This window comes from Chroicocephalus ridibundus, chromosome 9 (assembly GCF_963924245.1).
Source record: "Chroicocephalus ridibundus chromosome 9, bChrRid1.1, whole genome shotgun sequence".
Classification (NCBI taxonomy): domain Eukaryota; kingdom Metazoa; phylum Chordata; class Aves; order Charadriiformes; family Laridae; genus Chroicocephalus; species Chroicocephalus ridibundus.
The window spans coordinates 37,073,325-37,089,633 of record NC_086292.1 but is presented as its reverse complement, the minus strand read 5'-3'; the positions used below and the strand labels follow the sequence as shown (position 1 = coordinate 37,089,633).

General features: G+C 35.7%; 1 protein-coding gene across 2 annotated transcripts in view; it reads left to right on the top strand.

Annotated features, from left to right (window-relative positions):
- Positions 1 to 16,309, top strand: part of DMXL2 (Dmx like 2) — a 52,927-nt gene that overhangs the window by 33,195 nt on the left and 3,423 nt on the right. The window contains exons 24-41 of one of the 2 annotated variants that reach the window (XM_063347468.1): positions 22 to 1,121; positions 2,242 to 2,433; positions 4,019 to 4,095; positions 4,789 to 4,919; positions 5,554 to 5,802; positions 7,399 to 7,580; positions 7,881 to 8,011; positions 8,944 to 9,029; positions 9,259 to 9,460; positions 10,525 to 10,642; positions 11,448 to 11,510; positions 11,906 to 11,992; positions 12,070 to 12,191; positions 12,955 to 13,093; positions 13,687 to 13,747; positions 13,841 to 13,968; positions 15,484 to 15,561; positions 16,183 to 16,274. In XM_063347468.1, the coding sequence (XP_063203538.1) occupies positions 22 to 1,121; positions 2,242 to 2,433; positions 4,019 to 4,095; positions 4,789 to 4,919; positions 5,554 to 5,802; positions 7,399 to 7,580; positions 7,881 to 8,011; positions 8,944 to 9,029; positions 9,259 to 9,460; positions 10,525 to 10,642; positions 11,448 to 11,510; positions 11,906 to 11,992; positions 12,070 to 12,191; positions 12,955 to 13,093; positions 13,687 to 13,747; positions 13,841 to 13,968; positions 15,484 to 15,561; positions 16,183 to 16,274 (3,238 nt within the window). The remainder of the gene's footprint in view (positions 1 to 21; positions 1,122 to 2,241; positions 2,434 to 4,018; positions 4,096 to 4,788; positions 4,920 to 5,553; positions 5,803 to 7,398; positions 7,581 to 7,880; positions 8,012 to 8,943; positions 9,030 to 9,258; positions 9,461 to 10,524; positions 10,643 to 11,447; positions 11,511 to 11,905; positions 11,993 to 12,069; positions 12,192 to 12,954; positions 13,094 to 13,686; positions 13,748 to 13,840; positions 13,969 to 15,483; positions 15,562 to 16,182; positions 16,275 to 16,309) is intronic. The other variant, XM_063347470.1, reaches the window with a different exon arrangement.

The following is a 16,309-nucleotide window of genomic DNA, read 5'->3' as shown; positions in this document are numbered from 1 at the left end:
CATATCTGTTTCATTCCTTAGTTATCGTCAAGTCATGCAATCCTGTGGTATTCAGTTTCTACAATTATCTTCGGACCCACCCTTTGCTCATCCGAAGATACTTCAGTTCACCAGAAGGGACTTTGGCCACCTTAGGTCTAAAAACGGAGAAAAGCTTTGTTGATAAAATTAATCTTATAGAAAGAAAGTTATTCTTCACTACTGCAAATGCACATTTTAAAGTGGGCTGCCCTGTACTAGCTCTTGAAGTCCTTTCCAAAATTCCAAAAGTAAGAAAAAAGAGTACTGTAGCTGCAGAGAAAGATTCATCTAGTCCCCCAGTACAGGCTGGTGTTTCAGATTCCAAAGCTTTAAGGGATGGTCCTGGAAGTGGTGACATAGACTGGTCAAAGCCAGTTTCAACTTCCTTTGCTTTGGAGAATACTGTTGAGTCTTCAGCACAATTTGACTGGAGTCAACCAGCAGTAAAATTTGATGATGAGCCCCTTACTCTTGACTGGGGTGAAGACAAAAACGGGTCAGATGAAGAGGACAAGGATGTTGGTATAACGATGAAAACCTCGAAATCTGATTTTAAGAATGGAGAAGATGATGAGAGAACCTCAGACACCAACATCCCACAAACACCACTTGGGGACATTTCTGATGCAGGAGACACTGAAGTTGATGTTATTGCTGAACAACTGAAGTTCAGAGCCTGTTTGAAGATCCTTATGACTGAACTGAGGACTTTGGCTACAGGTTATGAAGTAGATGGAGGAAAGCTCAGATTTCAGCTGTACAACTGGCTTGAAAAAGAGATTGCTGCCATGCATGAAATATGCAACCATGACGCAGGGGGCAAAGATTATTGTAAAACTTATACCAAAGTAAATGGGGATCTACTTGATCACGATGATATTATGGATAAGCCAGACATTGGTTCGTATGAACGGCACCAGATAGAAAGACGTAGGTTACAAGCAAAACGAGAACATGCTGAAAGACGGAAGTGGTGGCTGCAGAAGAATCAAGCTCTTCTAAGAGTTTTTCTAAGTTATTGTAGTCTTCATGGGGCCCAAGGTGGTGGTTTAGCATCTGTAAGAATGGAGCTCAAGTTCTTGCTGCAAGAGTCACAGCAGGTAAAGCAAATTCAACTAACTTCTATTTACAAGTGTGAACAGTTCTGGACCGTCAGTTTTGTCAAATACTTAAGTTTGTGTCTAGATAGATGCTTCTTATGTTCTGCAAGTCTAATGGTCAAGATCATTTTAATGCTCTTAGAGAAGGAACCTGGTATTTAGGTGTGCTGCATTTCCACATCCCGATTACTTGGTTCTTAAGAATTTGTTATATGACATTGAGAATTAGGCTACCCATAACTATGGAATATAAATGTTGCTGTTTCTATTATAGCTGTAGCATTATATGACTGTTCCAATGAAATGGTAATTTTGATCACAACATTCTGGGTATGTATATATTAAATTGAATTCACAGTTGCAGAAATACAACAAAATATCATTCATTACACCTCTGCAGGTCATGCAAGGGAGCTACAAGGAATAGGATCTTAGCTGCAAGGCTCAACAAATAATACCAAGTCAGACAGGGTAGTGCTCCCTTTTACTATATTATGGCATTTTCTACATTCATTTCATACAGAAAGAGATATTTTCCAGCAAATGTTAAGACTAACCTGAGCTGCAGCAGATAATCTGATACTGGGCAAGTCATTTAACTTGCTCTAGTCCTAGATTTCTCACATTTCAAATAGGAGCAGTAGACAGCTATTTTGGTGGTACTAGGCTTAGCACATACTTTCAAGAATAAAAGAAAAGAATAAAAAAACCCTCTGTTTGTTTCCACTTGAGAAACTCAGATTAGTGCAAATTTGACTTTTGCTGTTAAACTTAGAACAATGAGTATTATGTCAACTTATGCTACTGCAAGTACATTTTTAGTTAGTGTTTCTTAGTAAACAATCCCAACACTTCCTAATGAACTACATAAAAATACTCTTTCTGCACTAATTCAAAAAGCGTTCCAGCAACCTTGGCTATCAGGTCTGATCCATGTTATTATAGTAAATGAGAACTTACTTTTGACATCATTCACAGTAAAATCTTGTCTGCACCGAGTAGACAGCAGTGGAAGAGGATAAATAACCCCGTAAAAACATTCAAGATGTAAAATTATCATTTCTTTAAAACCTTTTTTCTCAAAGCAGTAATTTTAAATACAGTCTTTTCTTTTAAACAGGAAACTACTGTAAAACAACTTCAGTCTCCACTTCCATTACCAACAACACTACCGTTACTTTCTGCAAGCATAGCATCCACAAAAACTGTGATAGCTAATCCTGTGTTGTATTTAAACAACCACATCCATGATATTCTTTACACTATTGTGCAGATGAAATCACCACCGCATCCTAACGTTGAAGATGTCAAGGTAATGAAAAGCTTTCAGGAAATGCTAAATGATTTTTGTATAAAATGAGGAGCGAGCATGTGAAAAATAAAATGTGGTGTTTGAGTTAACTTTTCAACACTTACCCTTTCACAATACTGACTTCTCCCATAAGTCTGGCAAACTGAAAATGCTAGTTTACCACTTGCTTTCTGATGTCTTTTTGAATATGGTTAGTTCCCTTTCATCCAGATGCTGGTCACGCTCAGGAAACTATTCCAAATGTGAATGTTTACTGAAACAGTGAATTCTTGCCTCTTAAAACATAATCATATACGTTAAGTAATTGTTATCATTCTGGTCAAATCCTGTAGGGGAGGCTAATGAAAGTAGACATGGGAGTCTGTAAGTTAGGTTATAACCTTCTATTAGTACAGATACTATAAACCTTACTCTAGCGCAGATTTCCTCAAGTGTACTCATTTTTAAGGAATTGTGGTGAATTACTTTATCTGACTCCATACTCAGGGGTGAATAAATTCTGTTCAGATTCAGTAAATAGAGGGGGAGAAAAAGCCAAAAAGACTATGACACAGTTAATTAGTAAGAAGCTAAATCATTATTTCATATGTTTAGATCAGTATACGTATGCATTAAATTAACTTGAATTTCTATTGACTAAATGAAAGTAGGGAAAAACTAGGAAACAAAATGGACTGTCCCGCTGCAAGGCAGTTAAGTTTCTAAAACTGTAACCCAGGCTCATTTTTTGTCTTCTATCAGTTGACTCCTTTTGCATCTTGCTACATACATTTCCATCTATGCTACAGCAAGCATATTTTTCTTACTCTAAACACTCACATGCATTTTCTTTTAAAAGAGAATTCAGAAAGAAGCGCTGACATTTTCTAACTGCAAAACAACTACTTAGATAATTCATAGCTTTAATCTAAGGTCTAGTATTTGATTAAATGGATAGATGGTAGGAAAAGATGGAAACGAACACAGGATGCGTTTTAAAAAGTTTACATTTTTAACAGTTTGACAGTACCATTTTCTTCACACCGTGGATTTCAGCGGACTTTCCAAGAAATCCTTGCATTTCTTCTGTTAAAGAACTGTAATGGTTCTGTTGCATTGTGAGGCAGTCACAGAGTATTATTCTTGTTAGTCCTAGAGACTTTGGGAAATTTATAAGCACGTAACTGAGGTAAAAATGAGATCATAGACAAAACAATCATACAGTGATTACACTACTACTACATTGAACTGTGATACTATATAATAAGGCTTCCAGGAACCATTCTGTCAAATTCATTATCATAACAGGACATACTTAATCACTGCTTCAGTATACTTATTCAGTGTGGCACTTCTGTATTGGAATAAAGTTAATTATCTTGACATAATATTGGAAGGTTTTGACTGCAATCAAATGACCGAGCAGTTGCGATTTTTCAAAGTACTGTATTGTAAACCGAAAGTAACATTCAGTTACTATTTCCTGCACTGAGTTTAAAACTAGGACATTCCTGCATAACACCTTTTCAGTGCTGTTTAGAAAGAATTGTAGTTTGCTCACCTTTATATAAGCTTCTGTATAGCTTATTGGCTCTTTTTATTTTAGGTGTACACGCTTCATTCTTTAGCAGCTTCACTTTCTGCATCCATTTATCAAGCACTATGTGACAGCCACAGCTACAGGTAAAACCAGAAGTTTTCTTATTTGGAGTATACGCTTTCTGTATCCAACATGGAAATTATTCATGCATGTGTCTAAAAAAAAGATTAAATGTCTGTGTATGGGTATAGATACTTACGCAGTTTACACATTGCTAGCTTTGATATGCTAGATTAGTTTTACATGGAGAAAATAACACCAATCATTCAGGTTTTTTCCAATAAATAATAGGAAAATCTGGTGTCACTCTCACTTGGGATGCTTATGAAAAATATTTGAATGCTGTTTTCCACAGCACATTCGTTGCTGAATAGGGGTGCAGGGGAAACATTTGACACTGACGGAAGTAAGGTTTCAGGCAGTTTATACTCCAAACTGGAGCTGAAAGACAATGTGGTAAAAACATTAAAAAAAGTTATTCGGAACAAATATATTATTAACATTTTTGAAAAAGCCTTTTTCATATCTGTAGCAATGCACATAATAATATGTTAATAATAACATATTAAAATTGATAATGCCACATGGAAACACCTCAAATTTTAATTAAAAATTTATTTTGTATACAATAAAATTATGAAATTCTTGACTTAGTCCTATAGAATTCTAAATGTTGCATTTTCTGATTAAAATAAGCAGCATGTATATATACTATACTTTATTACAAAAATATTCTAAAATCCTTTCTCATCAGAAAAAAATTAATTTCTATTTAGCAGTCAAACAGAAGCGAATCAGTTTACAGGGATGGTTTATCAAGGGCTGCTTTTGAGTGATCGACGCAGACTGAGGACAGAAAGCATTGAAGAGCATGCAACTCCAAACTCATCCCCTGCTCAGTGGCCTGGTGAGACAAAAATAAGGTTATTTTTAGCATCACTGGACCAGCTTCATATTTCAAAATGATTTCACTGTTCTGTAATATGATGGATGATCAATGATGGATAAGTGTTCTTAAGTCTGACTTAGTTCTCAAATTAATAACAGCTTTTAATGTTTTTATGTATCAAAACAAACTTTCTATATGGCAAACATCTTGCTTGAAGAAGAAACCACAACCTTTAGGATAAGCTTAATAAGCTGATAATTTGTCATCCTAGAATGTTTTCCTCCCGTACGCCTCACCCCCTAGCAAAGCTATTTCTGCAGTACTGTCTTACATCTATGCTTTACTTGGTGTAGCTATCAAAACAACTACTCTAATGTATGAGCATAAATTTAGTAATTTGAGGTCAACTGTGGAAACAGTGCAGGAATGTCGTAGGCAAGCTGAACTGCCCATAGTATTTGCAGAAAGGTACAATCCAGAAATCCCACGCCCAAGAAGGCTTTTTAAAATTTTTAAGAAAAGTATTAATAGTATGTTTCATCTGAATAAAAGCATCATGTGGCTATTCATATACGTTTAACATAAAATGTAGAGGTGAAACATTTTCCTTTTTTTTTTTTAATGTAGAACTCTTCCTCTTTTCTTTTTGCAGGTGTGAGTTCACTTATAAATCTCTTAAGTTCAGCTCAGGATGAAGATCAACCAAAGTTGAACATCCTCCTTTGTGAAGCTGTTGTAGCTGTCTACCTGAGTCTCCTTATACACGCCCTTGCAACCAATTCATGTAATGAATTATTTCGACTGGCAGCCCACCCCTTGAACAGTCGAATGTGGGCTGCTGTTTTTGGCGGAGGAGTGAAACTTCTTGTAAAACCTCGAAGGCAGTCAGAAAATATTCCAGGTACTTTTGTTCTCTCCAAGGTCATACTAATGATTTGCATTTTATACCTTTTAGTTACCTAGTAGGAGAGGTTCCCTTCCTTTTGAAGACAAAAACCAAGCAAGCAGAATTTAAGTATCTACTAGCAAGAAAAATTTTATATTAAAAGCAGAAAAAATATTAATCATGCAGTTGTCATTTGTAATGGCACCCAGCACATTTTGAATTTATCATAAAACCTGTACACCTATTATATTGCTAATATTGCTATTAGATGCTTACTTATAATACCACTCGGGACTTTCGATCATTATTTTTTCATGAAAAAAAATAGATGGTATAAATGAATGCTATACCTATGGTTTTCTGTATGTGAGAGATGAGTGTTACTGTTTAACAACTGCAGTAACTTGGAAACAGTATTTCTGAAACCAATTTCTATTGCAAGATATGATTTCACCTTGCACAAGACCACAGAGAAGAAATATCAGCTTCATCTGTCAGAAAAATAGTTGATGCATATGTAAGCTCCAACTAAAAACAGGAATTTCGCAAAGACAGATGAGCATGTCTTAATATGCTGTGTGGGGAAAAGCAAAAGTGGAGATTGATTTCAGGCTCTGGAGACAAAAGCAAATACAACCATTTGTCATAGACTTCACACTGCAACAAGACTGCAAATCATGTCACATAGACCTTCAAAACAGAAACAGGCTTGAAAATTATGCAAAAATTAGATGTTCCATATCTGAAATACAAAACAGTAATAAGGCCATGCACCATTTTAAGTACGCACAACAGATATTTGTCATTCATGGAATAACTTAAACTCATCTAGGGCAGTTATTTTCACAAGATGTTAATTTGAATAACTTATATAAAGTCATGTCTTCATTTGAGATGTATTCTGTTTTCCTTTAACCTACAAGCTGCTACAGCTTCTGATGTTTCAGAGGATGGTAATGAAGGTTTGTAAAAACTTGCAGTGTAGATGAATGTTAGTAGTGGCTTTTTAACAAAAAAAAAGTCTTTAAATATGTAGCTCCTTTGTAATAAAGTAAGCGTGATCTTCAGTATTGCCTGGCCAATAACACTTCAAAAAACAAATTCCACGTTAATATTTTGGTAACTATTACGATATTTTAAATTGTAACACTTTAAAATAGACCTCAGTTGTCAAAAAGCCTGTCCCTCTATTCAAATTTTCTTTGCTGTCTTAAGAGTTCCTTGGCTTATATTTCAAATGCCTACTGCTACTTGTGCAGTTCACAGTTTAGTGAAAGTTTATGTATTACTTTTATTTCTCAACAAAATTTCTTAATTTCTTTCTTGGGAAATTTTACAGCTAAAAACTTTTTATTTAAAAGCTATATCTCCCAAGAACTTAATCCAGAGAATAAAATGAATTTCTAATGATATATCCAATGCCCACAGTTACTCAATTTATCATAAGTGAACTTTTTGTATGATTACACTTACTTTATTTAGGCTGGCTTTGATTTCTGAAACAGTAGAAATTAGTACTAATAACAGGGGGTTTAGTTGCTTCAATTATAAAATACAGCCATTTCTAAAGATGCAGTATTAATATCAGCTTTTCAAATTACCTGAATTTAGCGCCACCTCTTCCATCAGAAGAAATGGATAAACATCGCCGTCGGTTTAATATGAGAATGCTAGTGCCAGGAAGACCAGTAAAAGATAGCACTGTACCACCACCTGTACCTGCAGAGAGACCCTCTTACAAAGAAAAGTTTATCCCTCCAGAACTCAGCATGTGGGACTATTTTATGGCAAAGGTATTTTAAATGGAAAATATAAGTCACAGTTCATAAAAGCATTATTTTTTCTGTGCTAAGTTTTAAAGGACAAAAATAATGTGAAAATTTTGAGTGCTCTTCATAGTAAGCTGCAGAATATTATCCTTGTGGTAAAAGATGAAGAGTCTACAAGTCTGTTACTTAAGCTTCAAAACACGTCTCTTGCCAATAATAGAGATTAACACTTTTCCCCTTGCTACTTGTTTATACTAAAGTAAGAACTGAATATTAAGAGATCAGAAAATTGCTTTTATAGCAGACTTTTATTTTGCATTGCAGCCATTTCTTCCTTTATCAGACAGTGGTGTTATATATGATTCCGATGAAAGCATTCACAGTGATGAGGAAGAGGATGATGCTTTCCTCTCTGATGTACAGATCCAGGAACACAAAGATGCCAATTCTTACAGGTTAGCAGAAATTGCCACTGTTTTAGAATAATCATATTGTGCACTTACTTTTGCTTCCAAATTAAAGAAAATACAGGTCTTCTGCACTATCCAGTTTAAGTCAAATGATTTTAGTACTGTGAATAGCCTTCTCTGTGGCAACGGAATTACAGAAGTGACAAATTCTTATCACAGTAAAAATGGGATTAGGAAGTCAAAGCTGCGTGATTTGCATTTGGGGGGGGGGGGCGGGGGGGGAATAAAACCCACCTATCTTAATTTTTAAGACACAACGACCATGAGGTGCCACAGTGCCAGCTCTAGAATGATGTTTTAGACTACTGATTCAAGCATGACCTTTAGTTTTTGAATGAGGGGCAGATTAAATAGAACACTCAAAAGAGAAAACGCTGCAAGATAAAATGAAATAAAGTATATGACCTCAGCTTTATAATAATGATATAAAAAACGATGGCTCCTTTATGTGTTCTTCAAGTCTCTCATTAGTTCTTACACCTCTACTGTATAGGATTTGTATCTTTAATATCTATGGGACTCTTTCAGTGTGAAAGTTTCTGCCATGAATGCCAAACTCAAGTAATGTCTGTATTCAATGTGATTTCACGGAGAATTTCATGGAGATGTTTCAGGGGGCTTAATTCTCAGCCTTGCAGAGGCTCACGCACGCGCACTCTTTTATCTGGGGGAAGAGTACAATAATATGGATTTTGTAAAAGAGAAGGGGATACAAGCTGTTACAGCGAGGCGCCCTCATAGGCATCCTTACGCTGCATAGTTAATATATAAGTAGCTTTCTCTAGTTCTCTGGTAAGCCTCAGTGAACCACCTACACTGTTTTTCTAATCTATGCATTTGGTACAAGGAGAAAAATAATTTGCAGGTAACTGTGTTAATGTTCTTTTAACACAACTAAACCTATTCTTTTTATACAGTTGGGCTCTTCTGCATCTGACAATGGTCAAATTAGTTCTGCACAATGTTAAGAACTTCTTTCCCATTGCTGGTCTGGAATTCACTGGTACGTTAAATTATGCTTTACATTTTAGTTTTCTGTATAAGTGGCTTTCTGTCAGACTTTGCTTTTTAATTTTAATTTTTAAATTTAAATAATTTAGTACATTATTTTTTACAATTGCCAACAAGTACATTTCCTTTCAAGAATTTTTTTGGATGGTTGCATTATTCTGGTTTTTTATACACAATTTTTTTTTTCCTCTAAGCCTTACTTTATTAATGTTTCTGTGTAGATCTGCCTGTAACATCACCACTGGGCATTGCTGTAATAAAAAATTTGGAACACTGGGAACAGATTCTTCAAGACAGAATGGACCAGTTTGAAGGCCCACCACCAAACTACATCAATACTTATCCTACTGACCTTGGCGTAGGTGCAGGACCAGCCATTCTCCGCAATAAAGCAATGATTGAACCTGAAAACACACCATTCAAGTAAGTATTTTTCCTAACAAAAACACAGTCTCTGATCACAGAAGTACTAAGGAGTATTTCCAGCGAAAGTTAAACAGCCAAAGGAAGGTTGGTTAGATCTTAGTTCTAGACAACGCGTTACAGGGACCACTTTCCCATGTCCCTTTGTTCCTTCTTATGCAGCTGTCTCCTGCAGCAGCCTGCACCTATTCTGCTGCACCATTCACAACTGCAGCAAGAAAGGAAAATAAGAAGGAAAGAGCGGAGCTTGGAGGACTACAAATCAAGGGTAATGGCTGCTGCTGGGAAGACCTTATTCAACCTCTTTTACTATTCCTCCAGTAGCAGCTGTCTCCCAGGCTACCTCAGCAACAAAAGCAAGGAGTTATACAATAAGGCAGATGTCAGGAGGAGGAGAGAAAAAAGTTGTAGTACAGTCCATGTAAAGCCAATCCTCCTGTGTTCAGACCGATGTCATGCTTGCAGGTATCTTTAAATGCAGATAGGGAACCATGTTTTCAACTCAAAAATAGCTTGCTTTTCTCAATATACTAAAATACAACTTTAGGTTTGCTCATTATATATGACTTTGGATTTGCATGGTTGATACTGCTATAGGATTTTATTAAAATATTCTTACAAACATGCACTGTTTCTTTAGAAATATTTATTTGGCCTCAAAGCTGAGGCAATGAATTTTATTTGGCTCATATCTGAGCTAACTACTTCTGAATTCTTTTGAATACTGAAAGAAATACATAAGGAAATTCTGTACAGCCAGCATAATTCCAACATAAAAGCAGTTTTAGCGGAGTGCAAATACAAACATAAACGCAAGTCAGCAGATTAAACTGTAGTACTTGTAAGTTAGTGACATAATGTGGATTTTAAAAAAATTGCAAGAAAAAAGCATCTCAGTATTTGCCTTGAACAAATTGGAGATTAAACTTTGGTTGTTTTTTTTTTTATTCTTCAAATTTGTAATTTCGTTCAGAGTCTTTCTTTAGATTAATTTTTTTTGTCCACCTTTAATTACATTGACGCTTTTTCCCTCTTCCCCGCCGCCCCCCTTCTGTTTTATCCAGATCAAAGGATTATTCAGCTCTTCCAGCAAAAAGGCTCTGGCATTTTCTTGTGAAGCAAGAACTTCTTCAGGAGACTTTCATAAGATATATATTCACAAAAAAAAGAAAGCAAAGTGAGGTAAACAAAGGATGTAACTTACTTTTTAAAGGACAGCTCAGTTATAACTGTTCCTCAGTCTCTTCATTTTTTCTTTTAATTTTTCTTCCCATCTTTTCGTTGGCATTTCCTTTCTTTCATTTAACAGTGTGTGGATTTTTTTTAAATCAACATGACTGTCATGTTGTTTATTGAAATACCAACTGAACCAAATATTTTTAGACGAGACATATCTCAACTTACCTTTATGTATTTGAATACTGTCCTAATAAAGAAACAGAACGTTTGCAATAATGGTAATAAGTAAAGAAATTTGAGTATTCACATAATATTTTTTGTGTGTGTCATATCGAAAAAGAAATTTAAATGAGCTATTACTTTGTGTATATGTATATATGCATGAGTAATATATACATATAAAAGTAATATTATATAGTAATATATAATATGGGGCTTTATGAATTGTACCAGTTACAACTGTAATGAGTTCGAACTGAAAATTTAAACCAACACATAAAAACCATGGGAAATAAGTATACTACTTAATATCTTTAGGAATTCCTGTAAGTATGGAGTTTGTGTGTGTATTACCCCTCCATTTATTTACTATATCATACATTTTGTGTTCATCTAGGAGGCATTACATTTTAAGTGAGTTTGTTTAGATTCCTGTCTTAGTTTCTGTGCCTTTTATAAAAAGTTAAAAATACATTTGTCATCATTTACTGACAGAGTGGCCTTTAAAATCTAGTTTGGAATGTTTCATTCTTTTTTTATATTTGTTTGTGCATGTGTTTTGTGTTTGTGACTGTGTGATGTTATGTAGTCTGTAGAAGATCGTGTGGAGCAGGTCAAACAAAACTGCGTAGCAGAAGATCACAAAAACAAGGTAGTATCCCTTCTCCCAAACCTCGAGCACATTCTTAAAAGTTCTGTGGAACTGGCTTTTCTTTCTCTAATGTGACTAACAGAAGCTCTATGTTCTGTGTAGTCTGTGTGGCAGGCTTTTAATCAGTGAATTAACTTTGGATGTCCTGATAATTGGGATGAGTGAACACCTTGTAAATAGTGTTGCACACACAACTTTGTGTTTCTTACACTCAAATATAACTTTTGGCTTCCAGAACACCAAAGAGTATGAGAAGTCTAAAGTTTAGCTTCCTAAACGATGCTGAGGCCACTGAACTTTTCTTGCATGAATTTTGTATAGATTTTTGCAGTCTGAATATACCACTACAAAATGGATTTTCATGCTAATTGAAATTTCTTACAAATGTTTTGTAGGTTGAAGCAGATCTCGGCTACCCTGGAGGAAAAGCAAAAGTAATTCACAAAGAATCGGATATGATAATGGCGTTCGCAGTTAATAAGGTAAGCCTCAAATACTGTAAGTGTAAGAAAAATATTTTAATTATAGTTAGTATTAATTTTCTATTTGTGCTGCATAGGCAAACAGCAATGAGATTGTTTTGGCATCTACACACGATGTTCAAGAACTTGATATTTCAGCTCTACTGGCTGCTCAGTCATTTATATGGATTGGGGAAGAATATGACAGAGAGTCTAAAAGGTAGGATTGTTTCTTTGTGATTACATTAAAAGTATTGGTTTTCTGTGAGGCTGCTTATACAATACCTGTGTAAGCACAAGTGGATCATACAAAAAAAGTCAATTACTCTTCTTCAGTAGGTTTCAGATTGCTTTACAAAGGAGTGAGGGAAGGCAAAGGAATAATTACAATTACTGTCTTTGTTGTTTTACACATGGAGAAACTAAGGTTTTGAGGGGGTTGAGTATTTGGGGTATGTGTGCACGGCACAGTGCAGTAAAATCCCGTGGTGCATAAGCTGATAAAGGAAGTGCTACTTTATAAACACATCAGTTGCATCATTGCAGTGCTGAGGCGAGTTGTGGTAGCTGATGCTAATTGTATAATGCAGCAGCCTGAATTGCTGTCTCCTCCATTATTGTGCTGAGAACTGTGACTGTATCAGCTGCAGCAAGCACTCATCTGTACCACACTCCGTTGCACAGATCAGATACACGTATACACACGCAGGTCAGGAATATTCCAACAATATTCTTCTCAAGAGAGCTTATCTTCTCAACGTCTACCTACCACAGTTAGGATCATCTGTTGAGGCTGAACACCGATAGCTTTGGAGCACGTGGGAAGTGTTTGTACAATGTAAGTGCAGGAGTTATCAATTTATAGTCTCGTTATAATCACTTCCTCTACCCACTGCCAGTAGGCTCTTGACAATGACATAAGCAAACAGAATTGGTAGCAAAGCAACATTTGCTTAAAGCAGAACACTGCTGTTCTTTCACAGTTCTGATGATATTGACTTCCGTGGTTCTACCACAACACTAACTCAGTCAACTGCACCATCTTTTGGAGTGAATCAGATACAACCATCCCCATCCATGCCGTGGCTGGGCAGTGGCCAAACCAGCACTGGAGCTGGTGTGGTAAGTGCTTTTGTTGCGTGCAGCTCAGGACACTGCTGCTTTTTTCAGTGTACTATTTAGTAGAGAGACCTGGTGTGCATTAGTCATTATACTGTTAATTCAATGGTGACATAAAAGGCCTAGACCTCTCCAAAAAGGCAGCCAAACTAAGCATTTTCTTGCATATTGTGGCACAGAGTTACTGTGACATAGAAAATAACAGGGCAATCAGGTTTTTTCTCTTTCTTGTGGGGAATTTCAGGCAGGACCTGGAGTTTCTGGGGACAAAACAAAACAAAGCCAAACAAAACCAGAACAATCCCAAACTTTAAATTCTTGCATTGGACTAATATCAAAAGCATACACATCAGCATCTGCTTAAGTTCTTTGTATAATAGAAGATAATATTCATACTGTTTGAACTTTCACGTTTATAAAAGCTGTCATAAACAGGCTTTAATTACCATACTGCAACTAAACATAATTAGATGCAAATAATGTTAGCTTAACAGGTTTTTTTTAACTGGGGAACGCTCACTATGTAGTGGTATAAACAAAATTGAAGACTGTGTGTGTCTTTTTTTAAAAATTATTTTAATTTTTTTTATATGAAGCTTATTAAAAGGAATCTGAATAACGTCAAGAGAATGGCTTCACATCCAGTCCATCAGTATTGTAAGTGAATCACACTTACTAGTACAGAGTAGATAATTTTCTATAAAATACGGTAGTACGTAGTATTAATGAAGATCTATCTTTGAATCTTAGATCTTACAGGAGCACAAGATGGTAGTGTTCGAATGTTTGAGTGGACAAGGCCGCAGCAGTTGGTATGCTTCCGGCAGGCTGGGAATGCCAGGGTTACAAGAATGTATTTCAATTCCCAGGGCAATAAGGCAAGTACGACATCTAGGATTTTTCCTTTTTTCATTCCTAAGGAAACATTTGGTTGTGCTGTGACCTCTAAAACAGTTTTAACCGGTGACACGCAAAACTGTTAAGATATCCTAGAATGATGGCATAAGCAGTATCATATCATTCATTTTGGCTGCATATGGAAGCTTTGTAATAAACGCTGACCCTTATTCTCCTTTCTCTTCTGTGAACTTCACGCTGCTAACCTATATCCCATTTGCTGCATTTTCAGACTTTTTGTTCTCCCTGTTCTGAAATCTGTGTTCCCATGTGGTGACCTTTTTAAATGAAACATTTAAGAAAAAATATTGAGCTTACTTATTTTGTAGAAGCAAACTTGTACAATCTGGGCACAGGTCTTCAAGAAGTGCTTCACGCTTCTCATTCTGGCCAAGATAAAGTTTTGACGGAATGCATTACCGAGAAGATACCTGTAATGCAGCCTATTAGTTGAAGAATTAAGTATACTCCAGTACAGTGAAGAGCAGAGAGTACAAAAGAGCCATACGCTTTGGCCGGAAATGATTCTGTGAGGTATACGAGATACCGAGTGGTCAAAGAAAGAAATTGGGAGGAATACCCACCTCTCCAGTTTTTCATAATTGTCCATTCTGTTACTTCAGCAGGTCTTGTCTGCATTTTACTGACAAACTATTTAACTTCATTATACTTAAAAGCCATTAAAAGTGGATTAAATTGATTGGTGCATGACTGTAAGACAGCTATAAAACAGCAAAAGCTCAACATTTAGAAATAGCTGGAAATATAATGTATCTTCTAGCATACCTATTTTCAGGTAGCATAAAATCTCATTTGAACTTCTATTAAAAATTAGTGTTTTGATTATGTTTTGAGATACTGCAATCTTAACGTCACATGGGAATCAATTTTAAGTAAGAAATTAAGATGTACTAGTAGTTCCTGCTGCTTCACATGCAGGTCACTCAGGCAGGACTCATAAAACCTGACTAAAAGGAGAAAATACAAAAAATAATTATAAAGATTTCTAAAAACATTTTGGAAAATGCTTATAGGTATAGAATACGCTGTATAGAACGTACAGCATTAATTGTATGCATTCATGATATAGCATACTTGTTCCATAATTGTTTTGATCATGCTTTTATGGCATGCATCTTACTAGCATTTTCAAGTAGAGTCCTAGAATAATGATGCCTCTGTAAGTTTGAGTATTTAAAATGAGGATTTGAAAGGTAAGCCTCTGCACTTAAAAAGCCTGCATTTCCAGAAAAGAGTTAGGTACGTAGGAGAGCAACAATCATTAAATAATCAGCACTGAACTCACTTGGCTTCTAAGTTCTTCTAAGTTATTTTTTTTTTTTGTACCTGACAGTCATTGTTGTTGATGTTTAATGTGCCAGCAATGGTCTGGTGGGTTAGGTGGGTTTTTTCCTGCAGTTGGGTGTTTACTGCCATGAAGTAAGCATCTGGTAACCGAGTACGTTATGCTAATAAATGCAGTTCATCCCTTGCAGTGTGGTGTTGCTGATGGTGAAGGATTTCTAAGTATTTGGCAAGTAAACCAAACCACCTCAAATCCTAAGCCCTATCTGGTAAGTAAACACAAATTTATTTTTTTTTTCTTTTTATAGAGGAAAGTTAAGTCTCTGAGACTTCAGACAGGCCAAGAGCATAAGAGTTTCAATGAGACATTTTGCGTTTTTCTGCTTTTTAATTGGCGTACTTTATCAAAACAACTGGAGTGTTTCAATGATACGTCTTTGGAAAACTAATTGTACAATAATCATACGCTGTACTGTAATTACAAATACTACTTCAGCATTGCCCTTGAATAAATTAAAAATCAGAGCTGACAGTAATGACTTTACAACCCAAAAAGTTAGTAAAAATACACGCTTCAGTTCTTTTCACTGCTTCTTAACAGTACGCAAAGACCGTGCTAAATTTGAAATTCAGGCTATTGTGATACACTATATTATGGATTTGTTATAGTTGATTTATTTCAGTATCTTTTTATTTTATACTGGTTAATCCATTGCTCCATTCTCTGAGGTTTCAAACTGCATTGCCTGTCAGTTTTTAAACTTTGTTTAAAAGACTGCTTGTGTTTGACTGCTTGTCACTGCTATCAGTGACATCAGGCTGATAGTAACTTTTGATGCAGACTACAACTGGTAAGATTGCATCTTTTTTGTTTGTTTTGTTTTTAATAGAGTTGGCAGTGCCACAGTAAAACCACAAGTGACTTTGCATTTATTACCTCTTCAAGTCTAGTTGCAACGTCGGGACAGTCCAATGATAACAGGTGTGTTTAAAGAAACAACAAGGAATTTCACCAAA